The sequence below is a fragment of the Pteropus alecto genome, unplaced genomic scaffold, assembly GCF_000325575.1.
Source record: "Pteropus alecto unplaced genomic scaffold, ASM32557v1 scaffold125, whole genome shotgun sequence".
NCBI classification, from domain to species: domain Eukaryota; kingdom Metazoa; phylum Chordata; class Mammalia; order Chiroptera; family Pteropodidae; genus Pteropus; species Pteropus alecto.
The window spans coordinates 2,065,931-2,087,546 of record NW_006436888.1 but is presented as its reverse complement, the minus strand read 5'-3'; the positions used below and the strand labels follow the sequence as shown (position 1 = coordinate 2,087,546).

Genomic DNA, 21,616 nt, shown 5'->3' with positions numbered 1-21,616 from the left:
CGGCAAATAAACCAACTTTTTTTTTTAATATGTCAACTTAGATAATTGTTTTACAAGGGAACAGCATAATTTCTTTAAAAAATAGAAGTTGAAATTTTCTTGCCCATCCTCCCCACCTGCTTCCCGGTTAAGAACCATTGAGCTGCTCCCCGGTGCCCACCCTTGGGATGAAAATAAAATCTTTAGCAGGGCAACAAGGCCCTCTGGGTTTAGACCCCTGCCCATGCCTGTAGCCTTGACCTGCCCTGCTGCCCAAGCCTTGCCCTCAAAACTGCAGCCACACTGACCGACATGAACACCCTTCATGCTTCCCCTGCTGCCTCATCCTTCAAGTCAGCTCAGACGCCACCTCCTCCAGGAAGCCTTTCCTGACCTGCCTCAGACTGAGCAAGTTGCTCTCTCTCTGGGTCCTGCAATCCCCGTGCTTGTCAAACCACAGCATTTATCTTTTGAGTGTTCGCGATGTTTCCATGGGTCTCTCTCTGGCAGACTGGGGACTCTGTGAGGACACTGCCTGTGTTCTCTCCCCACCTTCTCTCTGGTACCAAGCTGCATTCATCGATTCCATCATCAAATATGTGGGGTCACCCCCAGGTATTAGGTCTGGTGGTACAGGAGGCACAAAACAGACTTGTCCTTCCTTGCCCTCATGGGACTGGCCCCAGGCAGGAGGTGGGGGTCGATGACAGATAGTTATCCCGTCGTGTGAGTCTATATCTGCAAAAAGTCTAAAGTACACAAAGACGACATGGTAGGGGTTGGGGTGCCTTTAAGATGGGTAATGGGGGATCCTCTCTCAGAGCCTGTGTGACACATGAGCTGCGAGGTAAGAGGAAGCTAGTAGGTCATGCCAAAGGTGTGGCAAAGAGCTCCAGGCAGTGGATGACACACAGCTGGCCCTAGAGAGTGCCTAGGCTCATTCACTTCAAAACCCATCAGTGTGGAGCAGGCCTCTGGGCCAAGGTGCCGGGTTCGAATCCTGCCTTTACCACTTGCTAGCTTCAGGCAACCACTCCTCTATGCCTCCTGGCAGGGTGACCAAATAAAATGGGGTTCAAATAGGGACAGAGAGTGAAAGGGGGCACTGTTACTAATTATACAGGACAAGAGACCTAAACCAGGTCTTTGGCACATGGGCTACATATACAGTCCCTCCACCAATGAGGTGGATGGGTAATGATAGATCAGTTTGTAGGGTTCTTGAAGGAAGTAGTAGGGAGAAGGGTACGGGGGCTGCTGGGCAGAGCGGGTCAGGAACAGGCGCACATACCATGTGCTGGATCCATGTGCTGGAATGGGGGTGCGGGGGAGGCGGGGCTGATTTTTCCCAAACCAGTTGGTAGCAGGGGTGGTTCTGGAGATCTCTTGGAGGATAGAGAATTTGAGTTGGGCCTGGAAGAATGTGTATAATTTCCACAGGCAGAAATAAGAGAAGAATGGGGAGCGCTCAGGTGGAGAAGTCAGGGCAAGTTTGGGGGGTTTGGACAGAGTAAGGGTGCAATGAGAGGGGTGAGGAGTTTGGGGGAGGTGGGCATGGTAGCTGTGTCCTGGGGCTGTGTCCAACGCTCAGATGCTGGGGCTGGTCTGCCTAGCCCCTGAGGCCTGCTTCTCGGGGGAAGGACCCCTCCACCCGGCAGGAGACCTGGTCACGAGCTGCCTGGCTCTGCCAGACCGATGTGGAAACTGCATGCATCTGTCCAGGCTGCCGAGGCCGCTGGGGAATGTGATGAGGCTGCTGAAATGGGGTCCAGGCCCAGAGGGAGAGAGGGGGGCCCCCGCCCCTGGCAGAGCGGGATGCGGCCGCAGCTTCCCAGAAACCCAGTCTGGTTCGCCGACAGAGACTGGCTGACAAGGTTTAGATTAGAAAGCCAGACCCCTGAGGGGCTGGAGTGGGGCCTGCTGCCTGGGGCTGCCTGGGGAGAGGGCGTCAGGAGTGGGGAGCAGGCAAATCTGTGGCGAGGGAGTAGATGCCCCTCAGACAAGCCAGCATGGACGTCTTCGAGCCCTCCATGTTACAAGGGGACAAACTAAGTCCCAGAGACACTGAGGCCTTGCCCAAGGTCCCACAGCAAAGTCAGCTGGAGATACCTAACACAGTCCCTGTCCGCTTTCAGCCCAAGGGTCTTCCTGCTGCCCTGCTTCCCAAGAACTCTCAGGACCCCCAAATGTCACAGCAGCAGGCAGTGGGACAAGAGAGCCTTTGTCTCACATTCTGTTCTGTTACCGCCTAGCTGCGGGATCTTGGTCTGATACCATAATCACACCGAGCCTCAGTGTCCCCATCTGTAAAATGGGGATAGATCCATGCCTTGCAGGGTCATTGCAGTCCTTCAATAAGACGATGTAGGTGTCAGTCCTGGCACATTGGCTGGCACATAGTAGGTGTTCAGAAACGCCGGCTCCCTTTTCCCTCCCTGCCTGTGAGGTCCCAGCCAGCCGGCGAGGGCCGGGGGTCCATGCAACATGTACCCCCAGACTATCTGCATCTTGGGATGCCGAACGTGGCTCCATATAGACTCACTGGGCCCTCGGGTTCCAAAAGCTTGGCTACTGTCCCCCTCATTCGTTTATTAAGCAAATATTTACGAGGGCCTACTGGGTGCCAGACACTGTTCTGGGGAGAGGGTAATGGAGACATAAAGCACAGCATGGGCGGAGGCACAGAGCGCCCGGCCTGAGAACCCACGCACTGGACGGACGCTCGCGTTCATTCTGCCTCTCCTCCGGCAGCATCACTGTGCGGCAGGCCCCGTGCTAGGCCCTGGGCCACAGCTGGGAGGGGAGCAGGGGAAGGAGGGGCAGAGAGCTTGCCTATTCCTTTAGGATTTGCTAATTAATTAGGAAATCCAAGGCTGGTGCCTGGTAATACTGTTTTAACTTGCCACCCAGGCTGGGAGCAGTGCAGAAAGAGGGTGTCTCCCGACCAGGCACTTTTGTAATTGCTGCCTTAGCCTCCCTCAGGGCTTGGTTGCATCAAAGGACTTCCAAGGCGCGCCCCCCAGCTCAGAGCCCAGGGGAGGCTGTGGGCTGCAGGCTCACTTCCCAGCAGAGGCTGGAAATGAAGGTCCTGCTCGGGCAGGGAATGAGAGCAGGGCTGGCATCCTAGGGCTTCTCATGGCATGACAGCTTGGGGGGCTGCGATGGCATTAGAGCTGGAGCCGGGCTTCTCCTAGACAAATGGGAAAACTCCAGCACCATCCAGAGGTCTGGAGTCTGGAGGGTGGGGACCTGTTCTGCTGGGGACACTTCTCTCTCCTTCACCTGGTGGACTTCCACTAAACACTGGCTTCAGCTTGAATGGCTCTTCCTCCTCCAGGAAGCCCGCCTGAACCTCTCAGGTTGGGTCAGGTGTGCCCCTCTGGCTCCTCCCCCTCTTAGCTGGGTCCTACTGTATTGCCACTGCCACCCCCTCTTGCCTGAGAACTCCATGAGGGCAGAGAAGAGACTCCCTCATCTCTGCGGCCCCAGTGACCCACCTGGCACAGAGCAGAGACACGCTCCGTGGGAAGGAGCAAAGCGGCCAACCTGCCTCCATCCTCCACTCTCCCGTCCCCAATCTGGGTGCCGGGGCGTGGGGCACTGTGGCATTTGGGGACATAGGGCAGGTTACATGGCCTCAGTTTCCCCAGAACCAGTGTTTCTCAGCCCGTATCGAGGGAGGTGTCCACCTAGTAGACTGGGGAGAATGCCCTGTCTTGGCAGTCGATAGAGGCAAGTGGAAGACCATTTTCTCAGGGGCTCTGTGACCGCCTGGGCTGGACTCCTGCCCCTGACATGCACAGGTCAGGTGGCTCTGGCAAATTACTTAACCTCTGGGTGCCTCAGTGTTCAAATCCGTAAAATGGTAATAATGGCACCCACCTCGAAGGGGCGTTGGAAGGATTAAGAAAGTAAACACGGGCAAAGTACTTAGAGCAGCGGGTGGGTGGCACCCAGTAAGTCCCGTACAAGTGTTTGTCGATACCTGATCTTAAATTTAAGCAACATAGTCCTGCTGCTCTGGATTTGTTTGTTTGGTTTTTTTCACTGATGATGTTAACTTGGTTACTGTGATGTTTGCCAGGTTTCTCCAATGTAAAAAAAAAAAAAAATTAACCCTTTCTACACTTCCTTTCTTTGAAAGGGGTCACTAGGTCCTGTCTACATGCAAAGCGGTAGGGAAATAAGCCTCCCCATCTGGAGCGGGGAAGCCTACGTGAATTATTTGGAATTCTGTTGTAAGAAAGGTTCGCCTAGTCTCCCCATTTATTTATTTCTTCAATCATTCTTCATATCGGTATGGATTCATGGATGTTTATTTTCTACTTCGGGTTATAATCTTATTCTGTTATTTGTCATTCAACACGGTCTAGGTTTGGCCGTTTAGGATTTTGTTCAAGTTGGCTCCTATGTCTGACATTCTCCTCCAGACCCCCAATCTGTTACTTTTTCGAGCAATTCCTTTCTCCCTAGTACGACAAGATGCTCCAGATTCATCTTGGTTTTCCTTCTTCAGCCCTGGAATCAGTCATTTCTCTTAAGAAGCCCTGGTTGCTTTTAATTAGAGAGTGGTATTTAGGAACCAAGATCTGGGGACTGGATGCGTTTATTGCTACTGGGGTGTCTGCTTCCAGGCCCTCTGGGGCGCAGAGCTGCGTTTGCTTTAATTTTAAAAATTAAGTTTCCCCTCTCGCCAGTTGTGGGGTCTGATGGAGGCTCCAGACATCTTCCCGCTGGCCTTTGAACAGAACCCTGTCTGCAGCCCACAGGCCTAAGCAATCTCATATGCCTTCAGCAGGCCTTGTGTCTACTGGGGCTCCGAGAGAGAGAGAGCATATGAGGTCACCACCCTCCGTGCTGAGCCACTTCCTGTGTCTACTCCTGCCCTTTGGTGGGGCCTTCGGTGGCTGAGTTGCTTTGGGAATGGGACTCAGGCCTGGCCTCAGGTGCCTTGCAGCCCAGATTGCTAGAGGATTCAGGCTTGCTCCCTACTGGACTGACAGCTCTGTCAATGGTGGTGGCAGTAGCCATAGTTCAGTAATAGCCATGGTCCCACCCAGGGCAGGCCAGGAAAAGGTCAGGTCCCATGAAGGCTTGACTCAGCCACATGCCCAGCACGCCTAGGTGGCCCAGCGCTAACGGGAGCAAAGCCTGGCGAGCTGGTCTCTGTACTCCCTTACCTTTCCCAGTCCCAGCCCCACCCTATGCTGCACGACTCATTGATGCTCAGTGGGCCAGGACCAAGAGCTGGCTCCCCATCTGCTGTGCACTGGAGTAGCTCTCTTGCAGTAGCAAGGGGTCAGGGCAGAGTCTCAGGCCAGCCTTGAGGCCCCAAGGCAAGCCGAGTGTCCTTCTGACGGCCGGAATGTCTTCTCTTTCTCCCCATAGCTCCAGGCTGGGAGTCAGAGGGCCTGGAGCTCAGGCTTGCCTCTACCAGTGACTTCTGTCTGGGACGTGGTAATCATGCCTCACCCTGCTTAAAATCTTTGCTGCTTTCCCATTGCCCTCAGCTTAAAAGCCCCACTCCAGAATTTGCCTTACGAGGCCCTGGAGGACTCTTCGGCACCCCGTGTCCTGCCCAAATAATACCAATTTGCTTGTGGTTCCCCCCTGCACAACCACATGGTTTCATGCCTTCACAATTTACTCTGCCTGCATCACCCTCTCCCACTGCTTCACTGGTTAATCCCTAGTTATCCCTGAGATCTCAGCTCTTGGGTCACCTCCTCCAGGAAGCCTTCCCCCTGGGCTCCGGCTCATCTCTGCTCAGCTGGTCCAGTCCCTGGTCACCTGTGTGCCATATCTTCCTAAGGAGTGAATGACCTCTGGCACCCAGGGCAGAAACCTGGTGTAGTGGAGAAGGCTCAGGGTTTGAAATTGGGACTCTGGCTTCCCTCAAGGCCTCTGTTCCTTCCTGCTGTGTGACTTAAGGCAAGTCCCTGCACATCTCTGAGGCTTAGTCTCCTCATCGGTGAGGAAAGCATCTAATTGGGATTCTTGGCCCTACTTTTAATTCTTGCCTCTGCCTCCGATATGCAGTGTGGCCGTGGGCAGGCCCTGTCGCTGGACGCAGCCAGCCTCAGTTTTCCTCTTCTCTAAAATGGGGCCACCCACAAAAACTCAGAATGCTGAGGCTCTAACAAGCCAAAACCTGCGAAGAGCTTTTCTAAACCTCAGAGCCCAACACGGACGGACGGTTGAAGGATCTTATTTCAACAGCTCTGCGGAGGTGCGTGGGAGGGAGGCATCTCTCTCCACTCTCCAGAAGCCTCGAGATCAAAGGTGACAAAAGCCTGTTGGCATAGAGGCCGGGCTTGGCTGGGCCTACTCCCTGGCCCCCTGCCCACCGCCCACCCACCCCCACTCCCAGGGTTACATGACATACGTGCCTTGCGAAAGCAGCTCTGTTTAAACACCCAGGGTGGCAGCGAGCCTTTCACCCCCCACTTCCAACGCAGAAGGCTTTTTTACCCCGCTGCCCCTCCAAAGACGCAAAACCAAGATTCGTTTGAACCATCTGCAACTTTATTTAAGAGCAGAAATAAGTCATTTCCTAACAATAAATATAAAAAAAATAATAATAAATTAAGGTTCAAAAAAAATAGCCAACAAAACAAAACCGTTAACACTGACGGAATAATGAATATTGTCTAGAGGAGGGAGAGGTGGAAGCACCGGCCCCCAGGCTGGGAATGTATGACACAGGCCGCCCTCTGCCCTGAGCCCTGGCTGGGCCCCTGCCACACACACATTCTCTCCACAAAGTACAAAATATATATTTTAAAAAAACCTCAACACAACCAAGCATCCTGCGAGGGCTCTGGGGAAGCAAGGGTTTGGCCCACTGAGGCTGAGGACAGGGCCTGGGGGTCAAGGCACTAAAGGGTCGGGGTCGGGGGAACCACTTTGGGTCTCTCCAGCTGAATTTGCTGTCTGTCTTCTTCTTGTGAGTGAGCAGGGCTTGAGGTACCCTGTTCCCGTGGCCCTGGGGTAACCCCCTGACCTCCCGAAAGAGCGAAAGGGAGGCCGGCTTGGAAATCCCGCCTGTATATCCAAAGGCCTTGGTGGGGCCTCTGCCCCAGGTGATGCTGGGAACACGATGACACCTGCTAAGTGCTTAGCTGGCTGTCCTTCGTAGGCACAGAGGCCCCCGCCCCCCAGCCCAGGGTCCCTGAGTATCTCAGTTCAGGCCAAGGCGTCATCCAAGACTCCCCAAGCAGAGGCCTCAGGCTGGCATCAATACGGAATAATTAAAAATAAATAAGGTCCCTGGTGACCAGGCGCAGAGTTGGCAGGCAGGGCACTCTGTGTTTTTCAAGTATTCTTGGCCAAGCGGGGCTCAGATGGGGATCCCCACTGTGTTCACCTGGTCCTTGAGTCCCAGCAGGCTATAGGCGATGCGCTTCTGGTGGCCAGGCAGCCGCACCCCTATCCTCTTGATGTCACTGTGGGTGGGAGGGAGACAAGGAGAGTTAGAGGCTGGCATGGGAGAGGTGGGCAACTGTGGGAGGGAGGCGAAGGTGGGGGGGAGAGAACTGGGAGCGGGCCTTGGGGACCTGGGGAGGCAAGAGAGCTCTAGGTGGAGGCCTGATAGGAGGATCCGCGCCCCGCGAGCTTGCTAACTTTGCCAAAGAAAATGAAAGAAGCACCGACTCTGTGAGCAGCTCCCCCGCCCCCCCAGATCGCATCTGCAGGACTTTCTGGGAAGTGAGCTCTCTCTCCACTCTCACTTCACAGCCTGGAAAACTGAGGCTCAGAGAGGTAAAATGACTTGACCAAAGTCACGCAGCCAGGAGGTAGGAGAGCTGGGAATCAAACCGGTTGTGAACACTGCATTCTCTCCCTTACCTCGGGGTCTGTCCCGAATGTCCCTTATGCAGCACTGATGCCATTAGCAAGGGCAGGGACCCTCCCTGTAAGAGTGTTGCTCAAAGCCCTTCATCCAAGTTCTCTTCCCAGTCATCACCTTATTTCACCCCTACCCCCTCCAAGTTTCCACTGCTGCTGACTGAGGAAAGATGCGGGAAATACTCGCTGAGGGACCATCGAGGGTCAAAGCTCAGTAAAGTCCATCTGAGGGTGGGAGCTGAGGAGCTGAGGGACCATCGAGGGTCAAAGCTCTGCTGGTCTCTAATGGGAGGCGCTTGCAAGTCACCTGAGGCAGGTGCTTTCTCTTTAAGAACCTCGATTTCCTCACCTGTAAAATGGGATAATAGTGCCCATCTGAAGGGTGGGAGACCACGGAAACGGGAGGCAGCATCAGTACTAGCGGGGGAAGGCAGCATCAGGACTAGAACGATGTGCCCAGGAGCCCACGGCCCCTTTGCCCCCCTTTCCATGCCTCTCCATCCCCTTGTAAAACCACTTACTGCTCCCGGAGCCCTGGAGCATGACGGTTATTGCTCACTCTGGGAGTTTTCTCCTCCTTCGTCCTCACCCACCAGCCCAAACCCATGAAAACACTCAGGTTTTTATGGGCCGTCTCCTGGCTGTAAATGGAGCTAATTATATGGTGCAAGCTCCTATTTGCAATTCCGGAGACATGACTTTCCCACAGGCTCTGGGAGCCCTCGGAGAAGTGCTGAGCAGGGAGGGCAGACCCAGGTGGGTGGGGAGGGTGGCTCAGAGACCTCCAGGACGGGCTGGTGGCTCCCACTGCAGCAGAAAGGCCAGGAGGCAGACATCTGGGAGACCTTCCTCACCATCCGCTACGGCACCATTTCTAACCTATCCATTCGGGGGGTTGGAAAAGCAGAGCTTTCCCCACTGCCGTCAGTCACAGTGTGGCTCCCAGGGAAGGCGACGCTTACTGAGAAGACAGGATCCTGGGCCCACCTCCAAACTCCCTGACCTTGAAATTCTGAAGATGGGAGGAGTCCGCATTTTATCAGGTTTAAGAACCAGTGGGTTATGTGAGCTATAGGAGGGCAGTGGCTGAGACCTGGTCCCCTGGGCCCATCCCGTCACCTCCTCCCCTCCTGGGGTCAAGGATAGGCCTGGTACCCAGCACGTCCTCAAGGAGTGTCTGCTGAATGAATGAATGATGAATGAATACTTCAGTAGGCACTGAGCCATTGCCCAAGCCGCCTCTGGGCCATCTCCGAGACCAGCGAAGTTCATCTGACAGGGTGGGAGCTGAGGTAGAAAGGAGGAAAAAGCCCTCGGCTGGGAGGCAGGAGGCTGAATTCTAGTCCCGGACTCCACCGAAGCCCTGGGAAGGTCCTGTCCTGTCTCGGGGCCTTAGCTGCTTTAGATGTAAAATGGGAGGCTTTGTTCAGATGCTGCTGAGCCGCCTGCCCAGGCCTCTTCTCTTTCACCGCGAAGCCCCCCAAACCCTCCCTGCCTCATTTCCTAACCCGAGACACACCAGCCCCAGAGCAGTCTCGCCCATCAGCTCCCATCACAGGGGTGAGGAGATGCATGGCCGAGGCCACCTTTTTCCCAAGTGCTCGCAAACTTTTCCCTGGCCCTGGGAAATTCAAAGGCCATACCTCCCCAGGGGGTACCTACTGTGCGCTGCTCTGGGAACAAGGAAAGGGAAGTGAGAAATGGCCTCACATGTCCGATCATTCATTCAGTCAGCAAACCTTCCATCTGCGCCAAGCCTGGGCTGAGGAGACCGTCAGACCCGTCAACCTGTGTCCCTTGCCCCCTCCTAGGACGCTGTATGCCGCAGCCTCGGACGCTGGATATAGGGCCTTTCATTGGGCTGAACATTTTTCTGGGGTGAAACGTCCACCATTTTCGTTAGCTCGTCAAAACCATTTAGAACCTCTAGTCTAGCTAGAAACCCAGTGACTCTAAAATGACAATGTAGTGAATGCTCGAGCTAGGACAAGGTGGCCACTGTGGGACCATCGGGGAACGTGCAGCCAGCCCCTTGGGGGTGGGTCAAGGAAGCAGGAAGGCCAAGTTTGGGGGAGAGGACCTTGAGGCCTGAACCCCAACACCATCCCGAAAGGGCTAAATTCTCCCGAGACCAGCCCAGAGCTCCCACTGGGATCCATGGCATGTGCAGACACCGCCCTCCGGCTGAAAAAGTGCTTTGAGATCCCCATTGATCTCATTCATTTGAAATAAAGAAGGAGGCCAGGGTGGTGTGAGTCACACCAGCTCTGGCCCTGAGCACCAACAGGTTGGTGGGAGGAGGAGGGAGTGGGGAAGGACTTCCTGCCTTTATCCAGGGCTTTTCAAAACACAACACACACGCACACACACACACAACCTCCATCAATCCAAGACAGCCCCGTCCTTGCTCGTGGGAAAGGAATTGGCCGAGGAGCACCCCGGGCTATTTCGGGAAGGCTTTGAGAACATGTGTTTCCTGTAAGCGCTTCTCCTTGCCCTCAGCTCTGCTTAGCAAGAAGAGAAGCTACTGTCCTCAGTGGGAGCCCTTGGAGGGGCAAAGGGGTTCCAGGTTTCCAGGGAAAAGAAGGGAGCCCAGGAACCCTGGCGTTTGCCCACAGGCCACGGACAGAAAGCGAGGGAATAGAGGATGGAGCCCTTGCTGTGTACCAGGCATGTTGTCTGTTCTGTACCCTTTGAGATCCGCAGTGGGGAACTGGAAACCAAGACTCAACGATGGAACTTAATCTGACCAAGGCCACCTGCTAGGAAGTGGCAAATGTGGGACTTAAACCCAGGTGTAGCTGCAGAGCCCAAGCTCGGACCCTGCAGCTGGCTGGCAACAAAAGATATCCCGGGACCCGTCTGCCCTCTCCGCGTCTCCATACCTCCCTCTGGTCAGCTCTGTCCCCGCCTGACTCCCATCCCAGCTGTCCCCTGGGACGGGCCATGGCCCGATCTGAGAGGCCTTGATTAGTAGGTTGGAAGCCCAGCTGAGCAGTTGTCAGAGGCCCTGGAGAATGTTCATGAACAGGCCCAAATCCCAGAACTTCTGTGACCCCGAACCGTCGGAGGCCAGGGTCATCCCTTCTATGTGGTTCCCAAAACCTCCCAAGCCCGGGGTCCATTCCCACCATGACCTTGGACCCTGTACAAGTGAAGCTATTGGGATGTAATGCTATTTTTAGAGGCACAAAAGGCTAAGAGGATAATGTTTTCTCCCTGGGGTGGGAGGAGGTGTCTGTGCCAAGGCCATGTCGGGAAAGGTCCTTGATGCTGGAGCTGGGAGGAAAGAAGAGCTCCCGAAGGCCGGCCTGGCAGACGCCAGACCCCAGGGCTGGGCAAGGGGTAACTGGTACTTCTCGCCAGGCTGGACCTCAGGGCTGACAGTCAGCTATGGAGGGAGAGGTGCCCAGGAGGGTTTGGCCCAGGGCCCTCTCTCCTGGGCATCAGCCAGGATGTCCAAAGGCACTGGCCATTTCTTCTCGGCATCCTGGAAGGAATGCTGCCCCTAACTGGCTGTGTGGCCTCAGGCAAGCTATGTAATCTCTCAGCCTCAGTTTCCGTACTTGTAAAATAAGGAAGAAAATAACAACATCTATTCAAAAGGCAAACAGGGACCTCAATTGGCGATAGCTGTGAATGGAAGCCTTTCTTTTCCCAGATTCCTGGCGATGAACTGTATGGCCTGAAGCGGGCCACGTAACCTCTCTCAGCCTCAGTTTCTCCACTAATGACCTCCACGATCCCTGAGCTCTGGGCCCTGACTGACCGGGGCTGGAATCCTACTCTGCCCCTAGTGGCCGTAGAACTCTGGGAAGGTCACTGCCCTTCTCTGCACCCACTTCTCACCTGTCCAGGGAGAAGGCTGACAGGACACACCTGCCCAGTTATCATGAGGTCTGATGCAAAGTGCTCGCGCACAGAGCCTGCACACCGTCAACCCTCGATAAACGCTACTGTTATTATGAGTTACCATTACTTCCCCACTCTGGAAAAAACATGCCAAAAAGGAGACAGCCAGGCAGAATTGCTGGCTGCTGGCCTGGTTCTGCTCTTCCTGTGAAGCCTCTCTCCCCAGAAGAGAAGGAGAGAGAAAGAGAAGAGAGGGGAGGTGGAAAGAAAAGCAGGTGGGTGTTGGAGGCGGGGGGTGGGGCAGGCGGGCGGCATGGGCGCGGCCTGACTCACTCGTTGGTCATCTGCACCACCTTCTCGATGGCAGTGTAGCCGGCCGCCAGGAAGTGCTCTGTGTATTGCTGCATCTTGATGGACTCCAGCCACTCGGACACCGTGCGGAAGGGCACCCCCTCTGAGCCGCTGGTGCTGGGCAGCCGGATGGACACCCTGCAACAGGAACCACCCGCCCGCAGGTGAGGGGCTGCAGCACCCAGCCCTCCCTGAGCCTGAGCCTGAGCCTGAGCCTACGGCTCCCTAACCCGGGCAATTCACCCAAGCCGCCCGTGCCTCAGTTTCCTCATCTGGGCAACAGGAAAGTAAAGTCAGGTAGGTGCAGGGGGACAGCACGGCACGTCGAAAGCACTCAGTGTTTATAGCTCCTGCTGCCCCTCTACCCCTCCTGACCACGCCACCACCAATAACCACGAAACAGCAAAACGTTAAGGGAGAGATTCAGGTTTCTACAGTCACAGTTGCAGCCTGGCCACCTGCTAGCCCTGTCTCAGTTCCTTATCTACAAAAGGGGGGTAATTGTAGGACGCATCTGTAGGTTGTTTAAATGAGTTAAAACATGGAGATGCTGTGCGCGGCGCCTGGCATCCTTACCATATGTGCTGATGGCTTCTGTTAGTGTTACCTGAGCCATCCGCTGGCCAGTCTAAGTAAAGCTCGCGTATAACATCTGAGCCCCTCGCCCACTAGCTGTGGCTGGTCACCACACTGAACTGGCTCAGGAGTAAAACTGGGGGCTGCCACGGGTAAAAGGCATGGGACTTACCGGGGATCAAAGTCAGCCAGGGTCTTGAGGGAGTCGGGAGCTCGGATGAGCTTGTCGAGGATGCTGACGATGTCGGCGAACTTGGGGCGGCGGGCACGTTCCTGCTGCCAGCACTGCATCATGAGCTGGTAGATGGCCGAGGGGCAGTCCATGGGCGTGGGCAGCCGGAAGCCATCGTTGATGGCTTTCATCACCTGGGGAGGGGAGAAAGGGTTGGATGGTCAGGGTTGCCTTCACAGCCCGCAAACCCATGCAGGCCCCCTGGGGAGCCCCAGTTCATGGAGGTGGCATAGAGGGGAAGGGAGCCCTAGAAACAGACAGGATAGCCCCCTTTCTTGAGCCCAACACACAACTTTCAGAGCTGCACACAGGGTGGGCGCTAAGGGGCTGTCTCCAGAGCTCCAATGAGAAAGGGTCTCCCAGCCCTGCTCCCTCACAGGGCACCCTAGGTGGCAGCCGCGCTGTGCGCCCTGCAGCCAGCCGCCCTCCAGTCTCTGGACGTCTGTACAACCTGCCCCTTTGGCAAGAGCACTCGTGCCCTCCTTGTCTTCACCTGGCTACCTTACTGTGCTATTTCAGCAGAGACGTGACCTCCTCTGGGATGCCTTCTAGACCTCCAGGCCAGGTGAGGCACCGGGCATGTGTACACACACACACACACGCATGCATGCATCCATGGGTGCATGCACCCATGAATGCACACGCAGACACACACACGCACACACACATGTTTCCTTGTCCTCCTACTGGGTCTGGAATCCAGCACAAGGCCTGGCCCTCAATAAACACTCACTGAACAAACCCATGAATGGCCTGTATCAGAGGAAGATTAGCCCCCAAAACTCTTCTCTGCCCAGCCCTTGGGGTTCCGGAATGAGTTACGGGTTTAAGTTCAGGTCCAGGGCAGTTCTGGGCAGGGCGGAGGGGCTTACCTCGTGGTTTGACAGCTCCCAGTAGGGCCGCTCACCATATGTCATCACCTCCCACATGACGATGCCATAACTCCACACGTCGCTGGCTGAGGTGAACTTGCGGTAGGAAATGGCCTCCGGGGCCGTCCATCGGATGGGGATCTTGCCACCCTGCAGGGGACCCGGACCCAGTCACCACTGTCCCTTCCGACCAGCCCCAGGACAGATATCACAGTCAGGGCCCCTCCTCCGTGTGCCCTACAGGTGTTCTTGCCTCCTGAGGACCACGTCCCCAGTGTGCAGGTTTGAGGACCCCAGAGCAGGGCAAAGGCTCCCCACCCCCTGTGGTGACAGCCGCTCTGGCACTCACACTGGTGGTGTAGGTGGCCTCGGGGTCGTCCTCCAGCACGCGGGACAGGCCGAAGTCGGACACCTTGCAGACCAGGTTGCTGTTGACGAGGATGTTGCGGGCGGCCAGGTCACGGTGGACGTAATTCATGTTGGCCAGGTACTTCATGCCCGACGCGATGCCCCGCAGCATGCCCACCAGCTGCAGCACGCTGAACTCGCCGTCCTTCTCCTGCCAGAGCACAGGCCGCAGCTGCCAGCCGGCCCCAAGCCCACCGGGGTGCCCTAAGCCCACCGCCGCAGCTCCCGGCCCGCCACAGCCCGCATCCGTACCCGAAGGAACTTGTCCAGGGCCCCGTTCTCCATGTATTCAGCGATGATCATCATGGGCTTGTCTGCGGGGGGTGGGCACAGGTGTAAGGGGAAGCCATAGGAGAGGGAAGTGACACGGGAAGGGGCGTGGGCACAGGCACAGGCCCCCTGTGGATAGAGGCCCCCGTTTGGTGGTCCTAGCGGGCGGCCCCTTTCCACCTGTGGGTCAGGCCCCCTGAGGGTCCCCCACCCCACCTCTGGTGACAAGCCTCACATTTGGAGACAACGCCCTCCAGACGGATGATGTTGTGGTGGCTGAACTGGCCCATGATGCTGGCCTCGCTGAGGAAGTCCACCCGTTGCTTCTCTGTGTAGCCAGCCTTCAGCGTCTTGATGGCTACAGGTACCTCCTTCTTCCCCGACGCCTTCAGCGTTCCCTTGTACACCTCCCCAAACTCTCCTGCAGGCAGGCAAGGGGGGAGGGAAACCCCAGTCAGCCCCGGCACCAGGCGCTCCCAACCCGCACCAGGCTACTCAGTCGGTGTGCCAACTTCACCTGCTCCAATCACTTTCTGCCGTGTGACACAAGATGGATGGATCTCGGTGGTGAACTTGAGTACAGCCTGGTTGGGGTCCTCATATGTGTGGGGGTCTACGTATGTCTTCAGGGGCTTCAGTTGTTCTGGAAAGAGAAAGGGCTGGGTCACACACAGCTCAGGGAGGGTCCCTTGGAGGGGTTGCCTTAGAGGAGGTGGCTACATGACCAGGGTGCTTCGGGAAGCCCTGGGAGTGCCCTGACTGCCCCCATCTCCACCACAGAAGGAGGGAGGACGTGACGACAGCAGGGACAGGCACGGAGGGGGCTGAAACTCACCCGACTTGGAGAAGTAAACGTCCTCGGAGGACTGGCGGGTCCGCAGGCTCTTCCTCCTGAGAACCCCGTGGAAACCAAACACAGGGAGGTCAGCAGCCTGCTCTGGCCGGGAGCCTCCTGACCCTGCTCTAGTCCTGAGTGGGGGCTCCACGTGCTCAGCGGTCTGCTCAATTGCAGAGGGCACGGGGAAGGCCAGGGCGGGGTGAAGAGGAAGTGAGCAAGCAGGCTCACTCCTTGGGATCTGTGCCCCGTCATGGCCGTAATGAGGGCTTTCCTCATTAGCGCTTCCTGGCACTTCCTGCCTGCACGTCCAAAGGAAGTGTGGACACACAGTTAATAAACAAGAGCAAAATTAATGCCCGTTACATCCCAATCCCCGTGGTGTGCCAGGAGCTGTGCTGAGCGCTTCATAGCTCATTGCATCTTCATGCCCTCGGGAGGCAGAGATTAAATCACTATCATCAGCCCATTTTCCTGACAGGAAACTGAGGTTCCCACCCATCCATGTTTCACCTAAAGCCTTGAGGAGCCCGGAGCATGGACTCCAACGAACCTGCGGTGGATGAAGAAGCCAATTCCCACCAGGACCAGGAGAAAGACAACACCGACAGCCACTCCGCCAATCACCGCCAGGTTGCCGGATCCCTCCGAGGCTGTCAGGGGAGACCAACTGATGACAAGGCAGCCCCCCCACACCCCACATCATGGCCACACCCCAGCCTGTCCCCAAAGCCCACTTTCGGGCCCCAAGACTCATGCCAGGTGCTTTTACTTGTGATGGCTCATGAGGATCTGTACTCCCATCTCATAGACGGTCAGTGAGAGGATCTCCCCAGGAGTACAGTAGGCACCCCCAAGTGTGAGGGACTCTTTCCACGATGAATTATTTGAGCTGGGTCTGCCAATGCCAGAGCCAACGTCCTTCCTTCTCACATCGCTGCCCTGAACACGAGTCCCTGGTCATCGTCCCCCAGGCCTCAATTTGTCCCCCTCTCCAGGCTTGGGGCCTGACCCACGCAGGGCTGTCCTAGGCCCTGGCAAAGCAGGAGAGGGTGTTTCTAAGTTCTTCGATCCATTCCCTCCTCCCAGGATGTCCTAGCTTCTCTGTTTCAGGGCCCTGGCCTGGCCCACACCCCAGTCCCCAACTCACACAGCGTCTGGAACTCATGCACCTTGCTGCCAGCACCCTGGCCCTCCTGCGTCAGTGCCTGCACCTGGACCAGGTACGTGGTGTCTGGAGCGAGGTCGTCCAGGGTGACAGAGAAGCCCTCAGTGCGGCGCACGTTGTAGCTGTTGGAATCCCCCTGCGGGTGGCCGGTGGGCGGAGAGGCAGACAATGAGGGCAGGCAGAGGCATCAGCTCAGTCTGCCAGAGGCCACTCCAGCTTAGCAAGGCAGCTTGCCTACGTTAGCAAACTCTGTGTTCTTCTTACAGAAGAGAAAACCGAGGCCCAGAGAAGTGAAGTGACTCACTCAAGATCGAACGCCAGCAAACGTGGGACTTAGGACTCAAACCCGGGTCTGCCTGATCCCCAAGACCTGGCTTTTTCTCTACACCCAACTATCTGGTCTGGGAAATCCAGAACATTGTGTCTCCTCTCTCACAAATCTCTGCTGTGTTGGCCTGACACAGATAACTCTCAAGAAGAGACCAGACCTCAGTTTCCCCATCTGCAGAATGGAGTTCCTCAGATGCCTGTTTTATGTGGAGCATCTATGTGACCAGCTGGTCCTCTGCTCACAGCCCAGCCTGAGCCAGCCCTGACCCTCTGTGAGTTACCTTCTTGCGGTAGGTGACCTCATACTTCCATACGCGGCTCTGCTGTGGCGGGGGGATGCTCCAGGACACGCTCAGCGAGGTGGTGCTACGGCCCTCCAGCTTCACCTTGGGGGGTTCTGGGCAGGGCAAGGGGTAGAGGAGGGGTGTGATGAGCCACCTGGGGGTGGGAGGTCAGTACCCCCAGACCCAGTCCTATCCATAGCTCAGGCTCTTTAGACCCCCACTTGAAATTCGTAACTTCCAGCTCCAGAGCACAGAACCCCAAATCCAAGGCCCACCAGGATGGCACATTAGAGGTGCCCCGAGAGCATTTATGAGTGCATAAATCATAAAAATAACAGCCAACTCTTGCTATATACCTTCTATGGACCAGGCACTGTTCTAAGAGCCTTACGTATAAAAATTTGTTAAATCCTCTCAATAGCCCTGTTACCCCATTTTACAGGTGAGGAAACTGAGGCTCAGAAAGGTTAGGTAACTTGCCCATAGTGACAGAGCTTGGACGTGACTCCAGGGACTATGCTTTTAACCACTGGTTGCTGCCTCTCTGAACACAGCTCAGGCCTGGGTGGCCTTCCTCCTGGAGTCCCACCTGGATGCCATCCACCACCACTGGGCCCTCACCTGTCTGATTGATGCTGACACTCGCCGTGCGGAAGCTGCGGCTGGCCACCAGGTCTGAGACGCCATTGCGGGCCTCTACGGCAAAGGTGTAGTTCATGTGAGGCTCCAGGTCGCTGACGGTCACGCTGGTGCGGGTCAGCACATCCGGTGGCTCAGAGTAGCGCACGCTGGCCTCGCAGGGCCTGCACTCGCCTGACTCGGGCAGGCACTGTTCGCAGGTGACCCTGTAGACGACGTCCTTGCGGCCCCCATCGTCCTGGGGGGGAGTCCAGCGCAGCTCCACTTTGGCACCCATGCCCACAGCTGTGAGGTAGTTTGGGGCAGAGGGCGGGCCTACACAGAGGGCAAAGGTCAGAGCTCGGACCCAGGTTGCCCTGCACATGTCAACCAGCACGCTGTGCCCACCTCAGTCGTCCTCCCTCACCCACTGCAGACTCACGTGTGCAGGGCGTCGGCAGCAGGTCCTTTGGCGCCCGGAAGTAGCCTTCCTCACATTCACAGTAGGTGGCCCCCTCAGGGGACGGCAGGGTGTGTGCAGGGCACTCCAAACAGGGGCTCTCGGATGCCTCGGACTTGAAGAATCCAGGAGAGCAGGCTGGAGGACATAGGGACAGACATCAGTCAGTTAAACCAGTTCCCACCCCAAGCAACTTTTCCACTCCCTGGCTGTGGGACCCCAGGCAAGTCACTAAACCTCTATGGGCCTGTTTCCTCATTGGTAGAATGTCTTATAATGAGAAAATGCATGGCAAGCACCTAGCTCATGCCAGGCACCCAGGAAATGCCTCATCTGCATGTTCCAAACCTTTGCATTACTACCCACTGGCTCTTGCAAGAAGCACTACACCCTTGAGCCCAGCATTCAAAGTCCAAGTCTCTTTAGCTTCCTAAGAATCTTATCTCACACCTGGCTGAACACTGGACAGAGCAAGCTGTACTTCCTTTAATCTGTGCAGACCAGCCTAATGGGTCCCCACCTGTATTTCAAGCTGACCATGGCAGTAACTGTGTTCTCTTCACTGTTTGTGTTCGGTGACTATCACCATCACCCTGACTGATCACCCAGATGCACCAGTTCAGGATGCCACCCCTGCAGGTGTTCCCCCCACCCCAAGACCCGACCACCTTCCTGTTCCGGGGCTGGGTGACCAGAAAGCAGGAAAGGCCAGGCCCCCAGCATTTTCTCTGGATCTGCTTCCAGGACTGAGTCATTTCCACCACTCACAAGGGCAGCCAGGAAACAGCTCTTCCTCTCCTGGTAGCAGGTCCCATCCTGGCCAGGCTGGCTAGGGGCTCAGGCACCTGACTCCAGAGGCTTCTTCCTCCCACTGCTCTATCCTGCCCCTGCCCCAAAACCCTTCCTGGCTCCAAAGGCAGGAAGCTGCCCAGACACAGGGCCGGGCTGTCATGGCTTGGGCAGCCGCTGAAATAGCCAGAATGGGGTAGGCTCACCCTAGGGACCTCTTCCACAACCCTACAATTACTGCCCCCTCCTTCAGCTTAATCTGTGGAGAGGGTCCTGAGACACCTCCAACCTCTGTGCCACATTCATCAAACACTCACCGATCTACTCTGCCCGGCCCTGTGCTAGGCATGGACCCTGTGATGAGACAAAGCCCGTGAACATGTGACAATATCTACCATAAAGGGTTGGACAAAGAGCTAAAGGGATGGAGACAACCTTAGCCAGAGGTCTGAGGAGTCACAGAGGGATATTTCAGCTGGGGCTTAGAGGCTGAGTAGGAGATCAGCAGGGCAGAAATATTGGGAGGAGTTAGGGGTGAGAAAGAACAAGACAAACACAGAAAGTATGAGTGGCTTTGTGGACACAAATGGTCTGGAGCAGCAGGCAATAAGGCTGAGAGGTCTCCAGCGACCAGACTGAGAAAGGCCTTTAAAGCCAGGCCAAGGAGCCGGGACTCTATCTTGGGGACAATGAGAGCCATTGAAAATTTGATGTAAAGAATTATGATCAGATCTACACTATCAAGAAAAATCATGAACAAAGTTTCCCTCCTGTTCTGTCCCCTGTGTGAGCAGAGGTGAGAGGGGGGACTGGGAGTCAGGGGACAGGACTCAAAGGACACCCAATTCCTCATAGTGCTGGATAATGACTTCCTATTAATGACTGCTGGCAGAGGGGGCCCACAGGCCACCCAGCAGCCTTTCTCACCCCCTCCGCCTGTCCTACCATATCCTGCCACGCCCGAACCTCAGCACAGGCCCCAAAAGAACTTGGACATGTGCTCTAGGGAAGGGGGCTTGTCCAGGATGGGGGATCCTGAGACCTGACCCCTGCTCTGTGCGGACCCTGGAGCCCCAGTTACAAACGGTGACAGCTGATTAAGCAGCTACTGTGTGCAGCTCTGGGCCAAGCACTTGACATTCATTTAGTCCTCACCATAAGCCTGTTATGCTTGGGCACTGTCATCATTCGTCCCTCTTTGGAGGTGGGGAAACTGAGGCACAGAGAGGCAAAACCACTTGTCCAAGGTCAGCAGGCTCCTAAGACATGGAACCAAAACCTGAACCCAGGATGCCTGACTCTGAGCCTCTCTCCTTTCCCACAAGCATCTTAATTTGGAGCAAACAGAAATCAACGTCCTGGAACAAGCCCTAAGAGAAGAGATGGGTCCTGACCCGCTTAACAACCAGAAAATCCCAAGGCTGATTTTGGAGCAGCTGGGGGTGTATGTGTGTGGGGGGAGGCGGGGGTGGGGGCTCCTAACACGGGTCTTTTCGCTCTGGGCACATGTATGTCCTATGGGAAGAAAAGAACGGAATCAAACTGGGGGTGTTGGTTACGGTGGCCAAAGTGGCCCCCTTCAAGCCCCCAAGGTCCTTCGAGTCTCCTATGGTATTTAAGAAATCCATGTGTATTTTGCATTTCTCTTCATATCTCTTACCATACGAAAATAGCTCTCTCCTCCCCCAAATCTTCAAATAAAAATGAGAAAGCCGGGCCATGTTTATACTGGGATTTCGATTCTCCCAGATGCCCTGACTTGTCTGCTGAGGGGCCTCTCACCTGGGTAAATGCTGGCTCCAGGAGGTCTAGGCCCAGCAGAGTTGGGGTGCTCAGGGGCCCCTAGAATCACAATCGCACCTTCCCAGCTTGGGCTCTCAGGCTGGGGAGGGTCCACAAGTGCCCACAGCTTGGGCTCGGTTCTGCTAAAAGCTTTAGGCACCTGCAAACTCCCACAATAGCCCCACTTCACAACCACGTGGCTGCTCCTCCCAGCCCCCCAGCCCTATGCCAACAGGAGGAAGTGGGCGAAGAGTTGGGTCCCATTCTCTGGCCCCAGAGCCCGGGGGTGGCCCGCCTGCTGCCGGCAGGAAAGAGGGAATTTGGAGAGATTTCCGCTGCGGATGTGCCAGATAATACAGTGAAGAGGCAGCGTCAACAGGGCATGTGCTTGCCTGATGAGAATGTGCTGACCCCTCCTCCAACCACGGGACTCCAAGGGGCTGTCCCCGCCAGAGTGTGCCAGCGCTCAGGGGCCCCACAGTTCATTTATAGGACACCAGCAAGCTCCTGTGTCTACCTGATTTTGCCTGATTGGATTTCCAGACATTCTTGGCAGTCTTGTGTGGGGACAGAGGTCACACACTTGGTGTTCACACACACTCACGCAAAGCCACATATACAAAATACTCACTGTCCCTTAGCCGACCAGCAAACTCCTATGCATCCTTCAATACCCAGCTTATGTATTGTAGAGCTTCTCAACATAGCTCTCCCAGACTGTCCAATTTCTGGCCCCTTTCTGCCCCATTAAAGCATCTATTACTCAATCTTATGTTTACCAGATAGAAATTGAGCACTTCCTATGTGTCTGGCACAATGCTGGGTGCTGGGCTCTGATGGTGCAATAGATTAACACTGTTTCTGCCCCAGGGGAATTCAGAGCCTGGCTTTAGTGCTTCATTTGAAATTATTTCTGCACATATTAGGAGCCTCTATGAGACTGGAAGCTCCTGGACAGCAGG

The 21,616-nt window shown here is 55.8% G+C and overlaps 1 protein-coding gene across 1 annotated transcript in view; it reads right to left on the bottom strand.

Moving 5' to 3' along the window:
- Positions 1 to 7,297: 7,297 nt before the first annotated feature.
- Positions 7,298 to 21,616, bottom strand: part of EPHA2 (EPH receptor A2) — a 22,999-nt gene continuing 8,680 nt past the window's right edge. Inside the window, exons 3-16 of the mRNA XM_015591372.2 lie at positions 18,066 to 18,221; positions 17,627 to 17,959; positions 17,003 to 17,118; positions 16,374 to 16,527; positions 15,777 to 15,876; positions 15,224 to 15,279; positions 14,906 to 15,031; positions 14,624 to 14,809; positions 14,371 to 14,432; positions 14,060 to 14,269; positions 13,711 to 13,860; positions 12,779 to 12,972; positions 12,013 to 12,168; positions 7,298 to 7,424 (exon numbers count right to left, since the gene is read on the bottom strand). Coding sequence (XP_015446858.2) covers positions 7,319 to 7,424; positions 12,013 to 12,168; positions 12,779 to 12,972; positions 13,711 to 13,860; positions 14,060 to 14,269; positions 14,371 to 14,432; positions 14,624 to 14,809; positions 14,906 to 15,031; positions 15,224 to 15,279; positions 15,777 to 15,876; positions 16,374 to 16,527; positions 17,003 to 17,118; positions 17,627 to 17,959; positions 18,066 to 18,221 — 2,105 coding nt within the window. The 3' untranslated portion in view covers positions 7,298 to 7,318. The remainder of the gene's footprint in view (positions 7,425 to 12,012; positions 12,169 to 12,778; positions 12,973 to 13,710; positions 13,861 to 14,059; positions 14,270 to 14,370; positions 14,433 to 14,623; positions 14,810 to 14,905; positions 15,032 to 15,223; positions 15,280 to 15,776; positions 15,877 to 16,373; positions 16,528 to 17,002; positions 17,119 to 17,626; positions 17,960 to 18,065; positions 18,222 to 21,616) is intronic.